The sequence below is a fragment of the Pocillopora damicornis genome, chromosome 11 (genome assembly GCF_964200805.1).
Source record: "Pocillopora damicornis chromosome 11, jaPocDami1.2, whole genome shotgun sequence".
NCBI classification, from domain to species: domain Eukaryota; kingdom Metazoa; phylum Cnidaria; class Anthozoa; order Scleractinia; family Pocilloporidae; genus Pocillopora; species Pocillopora damicornis.
Window position 1 is genome coordinate 4,866,125 of NC_142680.1, and position 15,234 is coordinate 4,881,358.

General features: G+C 36.5%; 1 protein-coding gene across 2 annotated transcripts; it reads left to right on the plus strand.

The window, feature by feature from the left end:
* Window positions 1-4,702: 4,702 nt before the first annotated feature.
* LOC113685783 (uncharacterized) lies at window positions 4,703-14,774 on the plus strand. 2 transcript variants are annotated; one of them, XM_089186927.1, is made up of 7 exons: window positions 4,703-4,870; window positions 11,707-11,963; window positions 12,373-12,505; window positions 12,929-13,072; window positions 13,710-13,802; window positions 13,942-14,034; window positions 14,236-14,774. In XM_089186927.1, the coding sequence occupies exons 1-7, from the start codon at window positions 4,795-4,797 to the stop codon at window positions 14,583-14,585; spliced, it is 1,146 nt and encodes a 381-aa protein (XP_089043053.1). In that variant the 5' UTR covers window positions 4,703-4,794; the 3' UTR covers window positions 14,586-14,774. The 2 variants fall into 2 exon arrangements, with proteins under 2 accessions (XP_089043053.1, XP_089043054.1); XM_089186928.1 differs by lacking the exon at window positions 4,703-4,870 and adding an exon at window positions 7,968-8,148.
* Window positions 14,775-15,234: the final 460 nt, after the last annotated feature.

Consider the following 15,234-nt stretch of genomic DNA (forward strand, 5'->3'; position numbering starts at 1 on the left):
AGAAACTCATTTCGTATCCGTTTCGCTTCACTTTTAAGTATTCCACACCAGCATTGATAACCGCGGTAAATTTCAGAATAAAACTGAATGCAGTTGGCTTGAGAAATGCCACCAAAATAAAACGTTTATCCTACAAGATATAAATTTAGAAAAATTATTGAATGAGTGAATAGAGGCAAAGAACAAAAGGTGGATATGTAACCGTTGGAACCTTTTCCCGGAGTATTGAGTGACCATTGCTAATTTCCTGTTTTACTTAGAAATTTTTCTCGGGAAACTGGCGCTCGGGTAGCCAAAGTTAACCTATTTTCGTTCGAAGGCTATTTTAAACGCGAAATCCTCTTCAGTATTGTAGGTGAGCCATGTAGTACATCGAGGTCCATAAAAGGTAAGAAGATAAGACAACTGAAGAAATTTTAGTCTGTCAACGTAAACAGTGTTCACGCATGTCCCATTCTTTAAAGTTGCTACCTTAATTTCTCATCCTTGTCCTCCTCCAAGAATCAAGGATTCTGATGAATTGCGTGAGGTGTTATAAGTGAGTGGGGATTCATTTATCGTTTTCCTAAGTGCCTTATATTCTTCTCACCCAGGCATTCAAGAACGACTTCCGCTTCCCCTTGGTGAGCATCGTTGGTGTATAATCCAATTTATTTCTACTTCTGTTGTTGTTCGACTCTCGTTATCCATTATTACATCACATATATCTGTAACAAATATGAATTGAAGACTTTAATCTGAGTATTCCATCTGCAAAGAACATAAAATGGCATTTAATTTCCATTAACGTGATTAAAACGAACTTGCTTAATTTTGCATTCTCCCACTTAATTTCTCTCCTAGTGTAATTTACTTTAATATTTCATGAGGTGCTCAATAATCCTGTTCATAATGTTTTCACTATTCTTGCATAATCAACAGCCATTTTTGAAAGAATTTTTATATGAGCCTTTTGATAAGAGTGTTTAGTTTGGGAAGTTAAACTAAATGTATTACGTTTTTACCTAAATGTTATCGTGTTCCTATCAATCGTCATAAAAGATTGGAACGTGTCAATCAGCTATGTTCTGATACTTTGAAAGTTCAAGTTATCAAGGAGAGTTTGAGCCAAGGTAAAGTAAACTTATTTCGAGAAGAGTTAGCTAATGCTTAATGAATGAAAAAATTGGGTCAAATCCGCGGAAAATCGCATTTTGTTGGAGTTAGTGGGGAATTCGAGTCAACCGAGTTCGAATTGGTAGGGTTTTTCGGTACTTAATTTGATTGTGCAGTCAAATGATTTGCAGCGCGTTATCGGGTAGATAAGATCTAAAAAACTACCACGATCTCGCTTAAGGGGCGTAATTAATATTTTTCAAAATATTCACTCGCAAAAGGGTACAATTTTTCCAGGAGAAATTATTCATCACTTATTTACAAATTACGTAGTTTTAACTTTTTAAGGTCAAATAAAACTTCTTGCATTATATGGGATTGATAATGAACCCGTGACGTCACATCAAACAGCAGAAATGATGTAATAGGAACTTTTAGAAGTCAGGAAGGCAAGGTCGAGAAAGACGCAATTTAAAACACGATCCTATCTTCTTGGAATTCCGCGAATGGCTGCATGTGTTTACTGTCTCTTACAGCAACACACCTCCATGTAAGCGCGAAGTATAAAATAGGTGTTGAGTTCCGAATGATAATTTATCTAAGTTGCCGAAGGGGTTTTCGTTTTAAGACTACGGAAACTCTGGTTGTCATCGCCGTTTCGGTTTGCTTAAAGTCCCTATTATCGATGTCAGACTTGACAAATAATATCAGTGATCAATATAAGAAAGGCAATTGAATTTTTACAACTTAGGTATGAAATATCAATCTTATGGCTGTCGCTTTTTACATGGATATTCATATAATTTATAACTTGTTTAGGGAAATACTGTTCTGGCCGTCTTCCGCTCGAAATTTACTATTCAGGGAACAGTCATTTTAAATCACCTGGAGGGGTCGGATGTTTTACGGAGGGAATAATGTGGTTTTTAGGGAGAACAGAAGGGTATCGGTTGTTGCTAACAGAATATAGAGGGAAGAACTATAGCAAATTGATTGCTAATAAACTTTCAATATTACAGAGCCGTGAGTGCGGATCAGGTAATCTTATGAAAAATCTTCCAGTTTTTAACAAGCCCTCATTTGATTCGCATCGCTGAGAACTATAGCTATAGTCCTAAATATAACAGCCTTGCGCAAAGCTTTTTTTCGCAAAACAAGCTACCTGCCAAGAAAATATATCTTAATCTTTCTAATTCCAGTTGTTCAAAGCTGGGTTAAAATAACCCAGGGTTATTGTGAAATCTGATTACAGATCTGAAAGCTTTAAAAGAAACTTAAGTTTAATTCATTTTGTCTAAAATTTGATAATTGCATGCTCTAAAGAGGTTAGAGAAAATTATTGGAAGATGGCTTTTGAATTAAGGAATGAAGAAACCCAGATTAAAATTCAACCTTGGGTAAGCGCTTATAGGCCCTCGATGAACTGCAAGCTGGTCTATTTGACGTTATATGGTGATGTTGGAAATCGTCTTCCATAAAAAATTTTGTCAAACTTTTTAAAGTATATCCTCTTAGACTAGATTCTTATTATGATCGGGTGAGCATTTTCACTGCTTAGATCGTTGGCAGTGTTTTGCATGAATATTCTTGGTACATATGCTCATTGCTTTTAATTTTACCTGACATCTGTACAGCTTCAATCTGTTACTGTCGATCAGGACTTAACTGTTTGAGTCCTATGGTAAAATAAAGCTCATTGACTGCGAACATTGATGACACCTTTAAAACAGCACAGTTTATTAAAACACCAGCTAATTTTTCAAAGTAAAATGTTTGTATTTTATGGCAATATAGGGCAATGATTCTTTCAAATAGTCGACACATTGATTTATTCAAGCCAAACAAGAGGTGGAATGGCCGATTCATCCTTTCGGCCGGTCGAGTTCTTTTTGAAAATTGCAGGGAAAAAACTACTATAACTATAAGATGGGGTGAAAACTCCGTAGGAGCATTTCTTAATACAAGCACCTTCTTCCCCCCCCCCCCCCACATGGTCGTAAAAGGGTACCTACCCATCCCTTCCTAACAATGAGTAGCAAATACAATGATCCAAAAAGTGGTCTGACAAATGGTCCAAAAAATGGTCCAATAGTCCATGGGTCCAATAGTCCGTTCCAATTTTAATCTGTGTCTTTCTGGAACATTACTAGTTTGTCCTGCGTGATTTAAATTAATACTTTTGGGTATCGCTAAGTGCATGCTTGTTGTCACGTTACCTTTGTGTTACAACGGTCGTTACGTAATGTATTTAATACCAGCATTTTCATAGACGTGAACGTGAAAAATTATCATTTGAGTTCAACTTCAACGAAGATATACCAATTTGTGCATAACTAAACTCGTTGTCGTATTTTACATTCAACTCTGCATGTCGACCGGTTTCAATTCACATCTTCGAGCTCGTAACACAAAGATGAACAGCCGTTGTTAAATGTTGGCAAGCAGACGTTTCAAGCGTCGAAGTATCAGCTTTCTGTATTCAAGATCATGGAAGAAGAGATTGTATAATTCTGCGGAGAAACAGCTTTCAAAGATCAAACTAAGGTACGTCGTCCCACATTGAAAAGATGTTGTACTGGTTCGGTCAGTCCCATGCCTTTATTACACTTTGTCTGCTTTTGTATGCAACTTTATTTGTAGAAATGATCGAATGATTTGGAGAGCAGTTTGGAAGAGATAAGAACCAAAAATTACTGCAATCTCGCTACGAGAGGAGGCAATTTGTAGTCTTTGCAAAATTCACCTGCAGAGAGTGCACTGGATTGATTCTCTGCGCTATACTACATCACATTGCAGAACAAAATATAACTAATATCAAAGATAATTAAAAAAGGACTAAATATAGACGACTAATTAGATGCATTTACCATCTTTCAACATAATACGTGCGAGAGTATTTATACAAAACACAAGGGCAGCACCCAACAATCAAGTTAAACAAGAAATAATTCTAGTAGAGGAAAAATGATACTAAACACTGAGCAAGATAACAAGGATATAAAGCTTGTGTAAAATGATGCTTAGTGGGTGTTTTCCTAATATGTAGAGGAATGCTATTTCTAAATTGCACCTATCACGGAAAAATCCTTATGTCACTAGTTAATAATGTAGATTTCATTTATTTTAACTTTCTGCGGTCAGTTTCGGCTTTTCGCTTTGTTTGTGATTCACTGACCTGTGATATGACATTTAAGTTCAGAAGACGTCAGAAATGATAATTATCAATGTTAGACGTAATAAATAGTATCAGTGATAAACACAAAGCCGACAAAAATCATTTCGTTCTCTATGAAATATCTACCTTAATATTGTTATTTGTCACTCTTAAATTTCCAAGTTTGTAAAGTTTTCTCGTGAAATAATTTTCCACCATTTTCCAGTCCAAATTTCCGCTTCAGCTCCTTGACATTTTCTAACAGTCCAAACTTTGGTTCCATAACGTTTCCGCACTAGAGTGTGTGGGAATGTTTAGGTGTTATCATTTTTCGGTGCAGGTTTTTCGTTAGTATTTTAAAACTTGTATGAACTGCCTTTGAATTTTTTCTTTAATGATGCAAACAAACGGCCACTTGTAAAAATGATTACAATTCATAAATTTAAGACTTCCTGTCTCAAAGAAGGGGTTTTACCTGAGGGGTGGTTTTGAAGTTAATTGAGCTCAAGGTTCTTTCTTGTTCAGATTAATGGGTAAAAGCCAGCATGAAACTTCTAGATTTCAGGCGACATATCCATCTGGCCTTCTTAGTTTCTCTTCTTCCCATAAGCGTGGCCTCAGGTGAGAACTTAAAAAATAACTTGAAATAGTCTAGAATTTGCGCTTGTGATTATCCAACGACCGGACTCAGCCTTATAACAGTTTCGCGTTCAAATTTCAACTGAGTTTCATGTCAAATCGAGTTAAGTTTCAGACGCTCAAATTCTCTTTGTGTCAAGGTGGAAGATGATCGTGTCGTGTCTGTTATGCGATAGATACCAATTAATTCAACGGTTATCAAAAACCCCTACTGTTTGTCCAAACTTGTAGAAGTTCGTTATAGCTCCTACATAAGTAAAAAACACTTGATGTGAATATATCATCTAAGTCAAATTTCAGTAATGTGAGTTCGATTTCGGCGCCTTTATGGAACGGTCAGGAGCAGTTTTAGCTTAATATCCATCTCTTAGAATACAAAACCGTTACCAACCGTTACTTTCCTTGGTAGGAATTTCATAAACATCTTAATCTCTGATGTGAATCTTTTCCAACGTTGGTATTTACAACTAACTGCCGTGACACGTTGTGATAAAAATACAAAAAGAGAAAGGCGAAAAAGCTAAATTCGAATTAATTCGTGTACAGAAAAAGGATACGGCGTTATTAAAATTTATCTAATCTGCCGAAGGGGTTTTCGTCTTAAGACTACGAAAACTCTGGTTGTCATTGCCGTTGTGGTTTGTTCAAAGTCCCTATCATCGATATCAGACTTGACAAATGATATCAGCGATGAATATTAGAAAAACCATTAAATTTTCACTACTTAGATATGAAATATCAATCTTGAGGATGTCGCTTTTTACATGGATATTCATATAGTTGGAAACTTGTCTGGGGAATACTATTCTGGCCGTCTTCCGCTCCAAATTTACTCTTCAGGGAACAGTCATTATAAATCATCTGAAGGGATCGGGTGTTTTACGGAGGGAAACTGAGGAGAGTGTGCCACCTTTCTATAATATCAAGAAATGGATAGACATTCTAGTCTTCTCGGATAAGGACGAATAAACCGTAGCTTCCGTCTCCTGCCACATCTATTAATAATTTGGTTAGGCAGGGGACGTTAAAGAACCCACTCACGAGATTACTGTGATGTGGTCTGGCTTGTAAAGTATAGTGTCAACTAGATAGCAGATCCACATCAGCAATAGCTGCCATTTATTCAACCTGCTTTACCAAATAAAGGATGTATGTATGTTTTTAGGGGGAATGTTGTTACTAACAGAATATAAAGGGAAGAACTATAGATAATTGATTGCTAATGAACTTCCAGAGCCTTGTGTGCGGATCAGGTAAATCTCATCTAAAATCCTCCAGTTTTTTCACAAGCCCTCAGTCGATTCGTATCGCTGAAAACTATCTTAAATACATCAGATCTTGCGCAAAGCCTTTGTTTGCAAAACAGACTACCTGCCAAGCAAATATCATATCGTAATCTTTCTAGTTCATGTTGTTCAAAGCTGGGTTAAAATAACTCCGGGTTATTGTGAAATCTAATATCAGTTCTGAAAGCTTTAAAAGAAACTTAGGTTTCATTAGGTTTGTGAATAGATGTTTAGTTAATTTTTGTTGCATGCTCTAAAGAGGTTAGAGAAAATTATCGGAAGATGGCTTTTGAATTAAGGAATAAAGAAACCCAGATTAAAAATCAACCTTGGGTAAGCGCTAATAGGTCTTCGATGAACGGCGCGCTGGTCTATCTGACGTTCTAAATTTATGTTGACAAAAAGAAAATCTTCTTTCAAAAAGAATTTTGTCAAACCTTATAAATTATATCCTCTTAGACTAGATTCTTATTATGATGAATATTTTCACTGCTTAGATCGTCTGCAGTGTTTTGCATGAATAATATTGGTACACATGCTTATTGCTTTTAATTTTAGCTGACATCTGTACAGCTTCAATCTGTTACTGTCGATCAAGTCTTGACTGTTTGAGTCCTATGGTAAAATAAAGCTAATTGACTGCGTACATTGATGACACCTTTAAAACAACACAGTTTATTAAAACAACAGCTAATTTTTCAAAGTAAAATATTTGCATTTTATGGCTTAATGGGGCGATGACTGTATCAAATAGCCGACACATTGATTTATTCAATCCACACAAGTGGTGGAATGGCCGATTCATCCTATCGGCAGGTCGAGTTCTTTTTGAAAATTGCAGGAAAAAAAACTAGTATAACTATAGGATGCGGTGAACATTCCTTCAATCAGGAGCATGTATTGATACAAGCACCTTCTTCCCCATTACATGGATGTTAAAATGTACCTACCCATCATTCCCTAGCAATGAGTAGCAAATACAAGGATCCAAAAAATGGTCCAATATTCCACTCCAATTGTACTCTATGTCTTCCTGGAACATTCTTATTTTGTCCTGCGTGATTAAGTTCTGAAGGTGCTTCTCTTTTGGGTATCGCTAAGTGCGTGCTTATTGTTATTTTGCTATTGTGTTGCAATGTTCAGTTTCCGGCTCGTTACGTAAGGTATTTCATACCAGCATTTTCATAGACGTGAACGTGAGAAATTATCATTTGAGTTTAACTTCAACGAAGATATACCAATTTGTGCATAACTAAACTCGTTGTCGTATTTTACCGTCAACTCTGCATGTCGACCGGTTTCAATTCACATCTTCGAGCTCGTAACACAAAGATGAACAGCCGTTGTAAAATGTTGACAAGCAGACGTTTCAAGCGTCGAAGTATCAGCTTTCTGTATTCAAGATCATGGAAGAAGAGATTGTTTAATTCATAGAAGGAGAGATTGTATCATTCTTCGGAGAAACAAATTTCAAAGATCTAACTAGGATTGGTCGTCTCACATTGAATAGATGTGGTAATGGTTCAGTTAGTCTGATGTCTTAATAACACTTTGTCTATTTTTGTACGCTACTTTACTTGTAGAAATGATCAAATGATTTGGAGAGCAGTTTGGAACAGATGGGAACAAAAAATTACTGCGATCCCGCTGTGAGAGGACGCAAGTACAAAATGTAAATAATATCAAAGATATTTTAAAAAGGGCTAAATATAGACGACTAATTAGATGCTTTTGAATTTTTTCTTTAATGATGTAAACAAACTGTCACTTGTAAAAATCATTACAAATCATAAATTTAAAACTTCCTGTCTCAAAGAAGGGGTTTTACCTGAGGAGTGGTTTGGAAGTTATTTGTACTCAAGGTTCTTTCTTGTTCCGATGAATGGGTAAAAGCCAGCATGAAACTTCTAGATTTCAGGCGACATATCCATCTGGCCCTCTTCGTTTTTCTTCTTCCTATAAGTGTGGCATCAGGTGAGAAATAAAAGAATAACTTGAAATAGTTAGCAATCTACGCGTGCTAACATCAAACAACCGGACTCAGCCTTATAACAGTTTCGCGTTCAAATTTCAACTGAGTTTCATGTCAAATCGAGTTAAGTTTCAGACGCTCAAATTCTCTTTGTGTCAAGGTGGAAGATGATCGTGTCGTGTCTGTTATGCGATAGATACCAATTAATTCAACGGTTATCAAAAACCCCTACTGTTTGTCCAAACTTGTAGAAGTTCGTTATAGCTCCTACATAAGTAAAAAACACTTGATGTGAATATATCATCTAAGTCAAATTTCAGTAATGTGAGTTCGATTTCGGCGCCTTTATGGAACGGTCAGGAGCAGTTTTAGCTTAATATCCATCTCTTAGAATACAAAACCGTTACCAACCGTTACTTTCCTTGGTAGGAATTTCATAAACATCTTAATCTCTGATGTGAATCTTTTCCAACGTTGGTATTTACAACTAACTGCCGTGACACGTTGTGATAAAAATACAAAAAGAGAAAGGCGAAAAAGCTAAATTCGAATTAATTCGTGTACAGAAAAAGGATACGGCGTTATTAAAATTTATCTAATCTGCCGAAGGGGTTTTCGTCTTAAGACTACGAAAACTCTGGTTGTCATTGCCGTTGTGGTTTGTTCAAAGTCCCTATCATCGATATCAGACTTGACAAATGATATCAGCGATGAATATTAGAAAAACCATTAAATTTTCACTACTTAGATATGAAATATCAATCTTGAGGATGTCGCTTTTTACATGGATATTCATATAGTTGGAAACTTGTCTGGGGAATACTATTCTGGCCGTCTTCCGCTCCAAATTTACTCTTCAGGGAACAGTCATTATAAATCATCTGAAGGGATCGGGTGTTTTACGGAGGGAAACTGAGGAGAGTGTGCCACCTTTCTATAATATCAAGAAATGGATAGACATTCTAGTCTTCTCGGATAAGGACGAATAAACCGTAGCTTCCGTCTCCTGCCACATCTATTAATAATTTGGTTAGGCAGGGGACGTTAAAGAACCCACTCACGAGATTACTGTGATGTGGTCTGGCTTGTAAAGTATAGTGTCAACTAGATAGCAGATCCACATCAGCAATAGCTGCCATTTATTCAACCTGCTTTACCAAATAAAGGATGTATGTATGTTTTTAGGGGGAATGTTGTTACTAACAGAATATAAAGGGAAGAACTATAGATAATTGATTGCTAATGAACTTCCAGAGCCTTGTGTGCGGATCAGGTAAATCTCATCTAAAATCCTCCAGTTTTTTCACAAGCCCTCAGTCGATTCGTATCGCTGAAAACTATCTTAAATACATCAGATCTTGCGCAAAGCCTTTGTTTGCAAAACAGACTACCTGCCAAGCAAATATCATATCGTAATCTTTCTAGTTCATGCTGTTCAAAGCTGGGTTAAAATAACTCAGGGTCATTTTGAAATCTGATATCAGTTCTGAAAGCTTTAAAAGAAACTTAGGTTTCATTAGGTTTGTTAATAGATGTTTAGTTAATTTTTGTTGCATGCTCTAAAGAGGTTAGAGAAAATTATTGGAAGATGGCTTTTGAATTAAGGAATAAAGAAACCCAGATTAAAATCAACCTTGGGTAAGCGCTAATAGGTCTTCGATGAACTGCGCGCTGGTCTATCTGACGTTCTAAATTTATGTTGACAAAAAGAAAATCTTCTTTCAAAAAGAATTTTGTCAAACCTTATAAATTATATCCTCTTAGACTAGATTCTTATTATGATGAGTATTTTCACTGCTTAGATCGTCTGCAGTGTTTTGCATGAATAATATTGGTACACATGCTTATTGCTTTTAATTTTAGCTGACATCTGTACAGTTTCAATCTGTTACTGTCGATCAGGACTTAATTGTTTGAGTCCTATGGCAAAATAAAGCTAATTGACTGCGTACATTGATGACACCTTTAAAACAACACAGTTTATTAAAACAACAGCTAATTTTTCAAAGTAAAATATTTGCATTTTATGGCTTAATGGGGCAATGATTGTATCAAATAACCGACACATTGATTTATTCAATCCACACAAGTGGTGGAATGGCTGATTCATCCTTTCGGCAGGTCGAGTTCTTTTTGAAAATTGCAGGGAAAAAAACTAGTATAACTATAGGATGCGGTGAACATTCCTTCAATCAGGAGCATGTATTGATACAAGCACCTTCTTCCCCATTACATGGATGTTAAAATGTACCTACCCATCATTCCCTAACAATGAGTAGCAAATACAATGATCCAAAAAATGGTCCAATATTCCACTCCAATTGTACTCTATGTCTTTCTGGAACATTCTTATTTTGTTCTGCGTGATTAAGTTCTGAAGGCGCTTCTCTTTTGGGTATCGCTAAGTGCGTGCTTATTGTTATTTTGCTATTGTGTTGCAATGTTCAGTTTCCGGCTCGTTACGTAAGGTATTTCATACCAGCATTTTCCTAGACGTGAACGTGAGAAATTATCATTTGAGTTTAACTTCAACGAAGATATACCATATCAAATAGCGTTTCTAAAATCGTGCTTAAGATTCAGATGCTCAAATTCTCTTCGTTTCAAGGTGGGTGATGATCGTGTCGTGTCTGTTATACGATAGATACAAATTAATTAAACGGTTTTCAAAAACCCCTACTGCTTGTCCAAACTTGTAGAAAGGCGTTTTATCTCCTAAATCAGTGAAAAACACTTGATGTGAATATATCATCTAAGTAAAATGTCAATAGTGAGTTCGATTTCGGCGCCTTTATGGAACGGTCAGGAGAAGTATAAGTTTAATATCCAACTCTTGGAATATAAAACCGTTAACAACCGTCACTTTCCTTGGTAGGAATTTCATAAACATCTTGATCTCTGATATGAATCTTTTCCAACGTTGGTATTTAAAACTAACTGCAGTGTTACGTTGTGATAAAAATACCAAAAGAGAAAGGCGAAAAAGCTAAATTCGAATTTATTCGTCTATGGAAAAGCATACAAATTTTGATTTCAATTTCTGGAATCGTCAGATACTCTCAAGAAGTATGAAAGAATATTAAGGGAAAATTCTGTGAAAATTGTTCGGCAGAGGGTATATAGCCAGAGGGTTGTTATATGCTAATAAGCTCCTATTTGACTTTTTTCTTTTTTCGGTTTTCATTTTTTTATCTTTTCTATGACAGCGTAATTGTATTTACGTGTATACAAGTATGCAAACTTGAAGTACTTTTACGATGATTAACATTAAGATTTTGCATTTGACTCTTATGTCTCGTGATGTCAAAATTCCAGTATCTGGAATCCAAAGTTTGGAGTGAAGTATCTGGAATCCCGTTTACAAATGAAGAAATCAGGTTTTTTAGCGAATTTAAATATGAAGAAATCATCTCTTTTGAGAGAAAGGTACTCTCGGTAGTTGAAAGTGTTGGTATCTAATGTTTTACTTCTACTTCTGTCTGATTTTCATTGACTAGAATACCTCAGTTTCAGTACGTACAATTTTTCAAAAATTGTTTTTATTCTGTCTTTGCCTGAAGCTAACTGCAGAAGTCTTAAAAACGACAGTGGATTATTTCCAAGCGGCACGAATGACCCAGTGACCAGCAACACGTCGAGTTCATCACGGTGTGAAGGAAAAGAAAACACTAACTCATATCTAAAGATTGATCTACAGACACGTCATTTCATCTGCCGTTGTTCTGTGTCCATTTATGGGGATTCGAACGAGGGTGTGAAGACCTGTACAATAGAACTATCCGTCGATGGGACAAATTGGACAACCAAAAAATATATGGTGATAACTCTATGTTAACTATATACATTCGATAGCCTGACTCTCCATCGTGAGGCAAACGTTTAAACGTTTCATTTATTGATAACCCTATGTACATCGGTTTAGTTTCCTTGAAACGCTTATAATGAAATTGAAAAATTGCCACTGTTCTTTTATTATCAAATGAATAACTTTAAGATTTTTTTTAAAATTGAGATCTGTACACACCGATGTTCGGTTTTTTGTGCATGCCTTAGCCTAAGTCACAGCCATCTGTGAGCTATTAAAATGCTTAAGGAAAGCAAGGTGTCTAAGTTATAAGGAGTAAGGGGGGGTTCATTTAAGTAAATTTATTCATTTTCGGGTCTCATCATTGTACTATTCAGTGAATGAGATGTGTTCTATAAATTGGGGCTTTTGATTTTGAAAGAATTTCAGCAACTCAGGCTCGGAGCTTAAAGTCCACCACAACGTAAGGTACCGGTATCTGCGATTCTGGCTCAAAGCAGGTCAAGGCAAAGTGTGTATGACCACAGAGATTTTTGGAATGGAGCCAGGAGAAGGTACTAGTTTACTTTAAAAGAAACTCCAAAATAAAAACAACATCGATTGAACGTGAATGATTAGTTTTAAATGATTGAATCATTTACCTAGAGAGAAGGTCTTCCTCTGTAGCATATTCTCGCATCAAATTCATACTTTGGCAAATTGAGCCGCGTACCGCATTGACTTAGGCTATGCCCAGATACACTTATCATAGTCTCTGCTCTAAAATGAATAATTCACATACTAAAAGTAAACAGATTGTAAAAAAGAATTGTTTCTGTGAAAGTGGGAAAAAATGTCACATTAATAGGACCTGGTATGAGATCTAATACAACACATATAACAAATTTTAACGTAGGGTTATTTGATTCATTACCTTTTTTTTCAGCAAAAGTGGTCGACCTATTTGACAATGAAATTGATATTGATCAATTCCACAGGGACTACCGTCTCATATACAACTGGTAGAACATCCACCACAGCAGAAACCACTATACCAACTGCTTCTACTACTGCTAAAATAGCATCCGCCGCTACCACAGAATCTATCACAGCGGAAACCACTAAATCAACAAAGAAATCTGGTAGGATTAGAGCACCAATGTCCATAAAACATTTGCTTTAAAACTCTACCTGTCTGGAATCTCTTAAGCAGAAAGGAGAACGCTGCAGCTCTCCCAGCTATATATATATTCCATGCCTAGAAATTTATTGACACAGGAGAGAAAAACTAGCAGAGATACTCTAAGGATGGGGGAATTTAGTTTTATCAACTGAGTTGATAACGTAAATTGGCCACCGTAAAGGGTTTCAAAGCTGACGTTTCGAGTGTTAGCCATTTGTCAGAACGAAACAGAGCTATCGCTCGAAACGTTTGCTTAAAACTCTTTAGGGTGGCCAATTTGCGTTATCAGCTGAGTTGATAATACTAAATTACCCCGTTATACTCTTCCATCGATGCAGCACCACAGTTTCTTTAGAAACTTAACCCCTTTACCCTGGGGATATCCTAGTAGCAGGTAGGGAAGAGGATAACTGGAGTACCTTCCCATTGGCTTGGTTTATGTCAGGTATTCTAGGGAACAGAAAAAACTTGGTGCTACACTTTCAAGTCGACATGGGTGACGCTGGGGTTATTCCATTAATTGCCATTTTTTAGTATAATTTGGCGAAATTGATCGATTTAGTCGAAAATCAAATTGATATTGGTCAATTTTACAGTGACTACCGTCTCCTATACCACTACTAGAACATCCACCACTGCAGAAACCACCACGCCCGCTGATGTTGACATCATCACAACCGAGGACTATGGTAGGATTAGAGCACAAGTTGTTATGATATTTATATGTTTTAACTCTGGGGTTATTTCATTAATTGCCATTTTTTAGTATACTTTGGCGAAATTGATCGATTTAGTTGAAAATCAAATTGATATTGGTTAATTTTACAGTGACTACCATCTCCTATACCACTACCGGAACATCCACCACTGCAGAAACCACCACGCCCGCTGATGTTGACATCATGACAACCGAGGACTATGGTAGGATTAGAGCACAAGTTGTTATGATATTTATATGTTTTAAAACTCTATCTATTCAGAGGTACTATAGGAAATCTGAAAATAGCAATACTGGAGAACTTGAATCTCTTTAACAGAAAGGAGATCACGGCAGCTACACAGCTATAATTATATAGAACGAGATCTGCGGAGGCAGTAAAACTGATTCCATTCATTTGATAGGAAAACAACAACTCTATCGCTATGCTGCCTATGCTCTCGCCGGAATTGTTTTGGTCTTCCTCATCATAATTGGCGCACTAATAAGGCGGTTAAGACAAGCTGTGAGGACCGGTAGAAACATTGTTACAGACCATGATATCCCTGTCTCACCTGCTGAACGGCAAGAGTCAGAGTCTGGTCACTATATGGAACTCAGGCCTCCTCAAATGCAGTCACCTGAACCTACGTATGAGTCATTGCAAAGCAGATACTCGACTCATTATTACAGCAATGTAGGATTTGTGGGGGAAAAATCAGGGAATGATGATATTAGAGTTTATGAAAATGTTGAGTCAGGTGGTATCGTCTGAAATTAAAGTTTAGATATCACATCAAATTTTCCAACACAAATTTAAGTGATCCTACAATCTTATTGGTTCGTGGTGTGGGTGAACTTCTCTAATTTGTCCCAATAACTAGGAAACAAACGTTATCTTGATATAGTTGAGTGCAATATCTTTATTCGAAAGAAAAATAAAGGAATTTGATGATGAAGTCAATTTAAGGATGCTCTGTTGTCTAGTTTAGTCTTTCACCCAGGCATTGTTAACCATTGGTTCATAGACACAGTTGTTTGTTCGAAAACATATCTATAAGGCAATTTGCTGCAAGCCCTAAGTCGGTTCGTATGGCGGAAACTATGCCTGAAGTCTTGAGTACATTACGTCGTGGGCAAAAGGTTTTTTCACCAAACGGACCTCTTGCCCAGCAAACAACATATCTTAACTGATGTTTGTGGTCAGTCTATTCAGTTATACACTCGATTGCAAAAACGTTGACACCTAATAAGCTTGATTCACGAACGACAAGACCCATCACCTTTATGGGAAATGTTCGCACAGATACACAATCAGTGATTTACTTCTCTCATTATTCATGGAAAATCTTTTCTCATGATAAAACGTTTTCTTCCGGGAAAGTTTGGATAGCTCTTTGCTGAGTCTCATCGTTCATTATAAA

Excerpts from the sequence above, each read along its gene's own strand:
- LOC113685783 (XM_089186927.1), top strand. The coding sequence starts at position 4,795 with ATGAAACTTCTAGATTTCAGGCGACATATCCATCTGGCCTTCTTAGTT. Across the intron at positions 11,964-12,372 it reads GGACAACCAAAAAATATATG|AATTTCAGCAACTCAGGCTC; the intron begins GTGATAACTCTA and ends TGATTTTGAAAG. Across the intron at positions 13,073-13,709 it reads TAAATCAACAAAGAAATCTG|TGACTACCGTCTCCTATACC; the intron begins GTAGGATTAGAG and ends TCAATTTTACAG.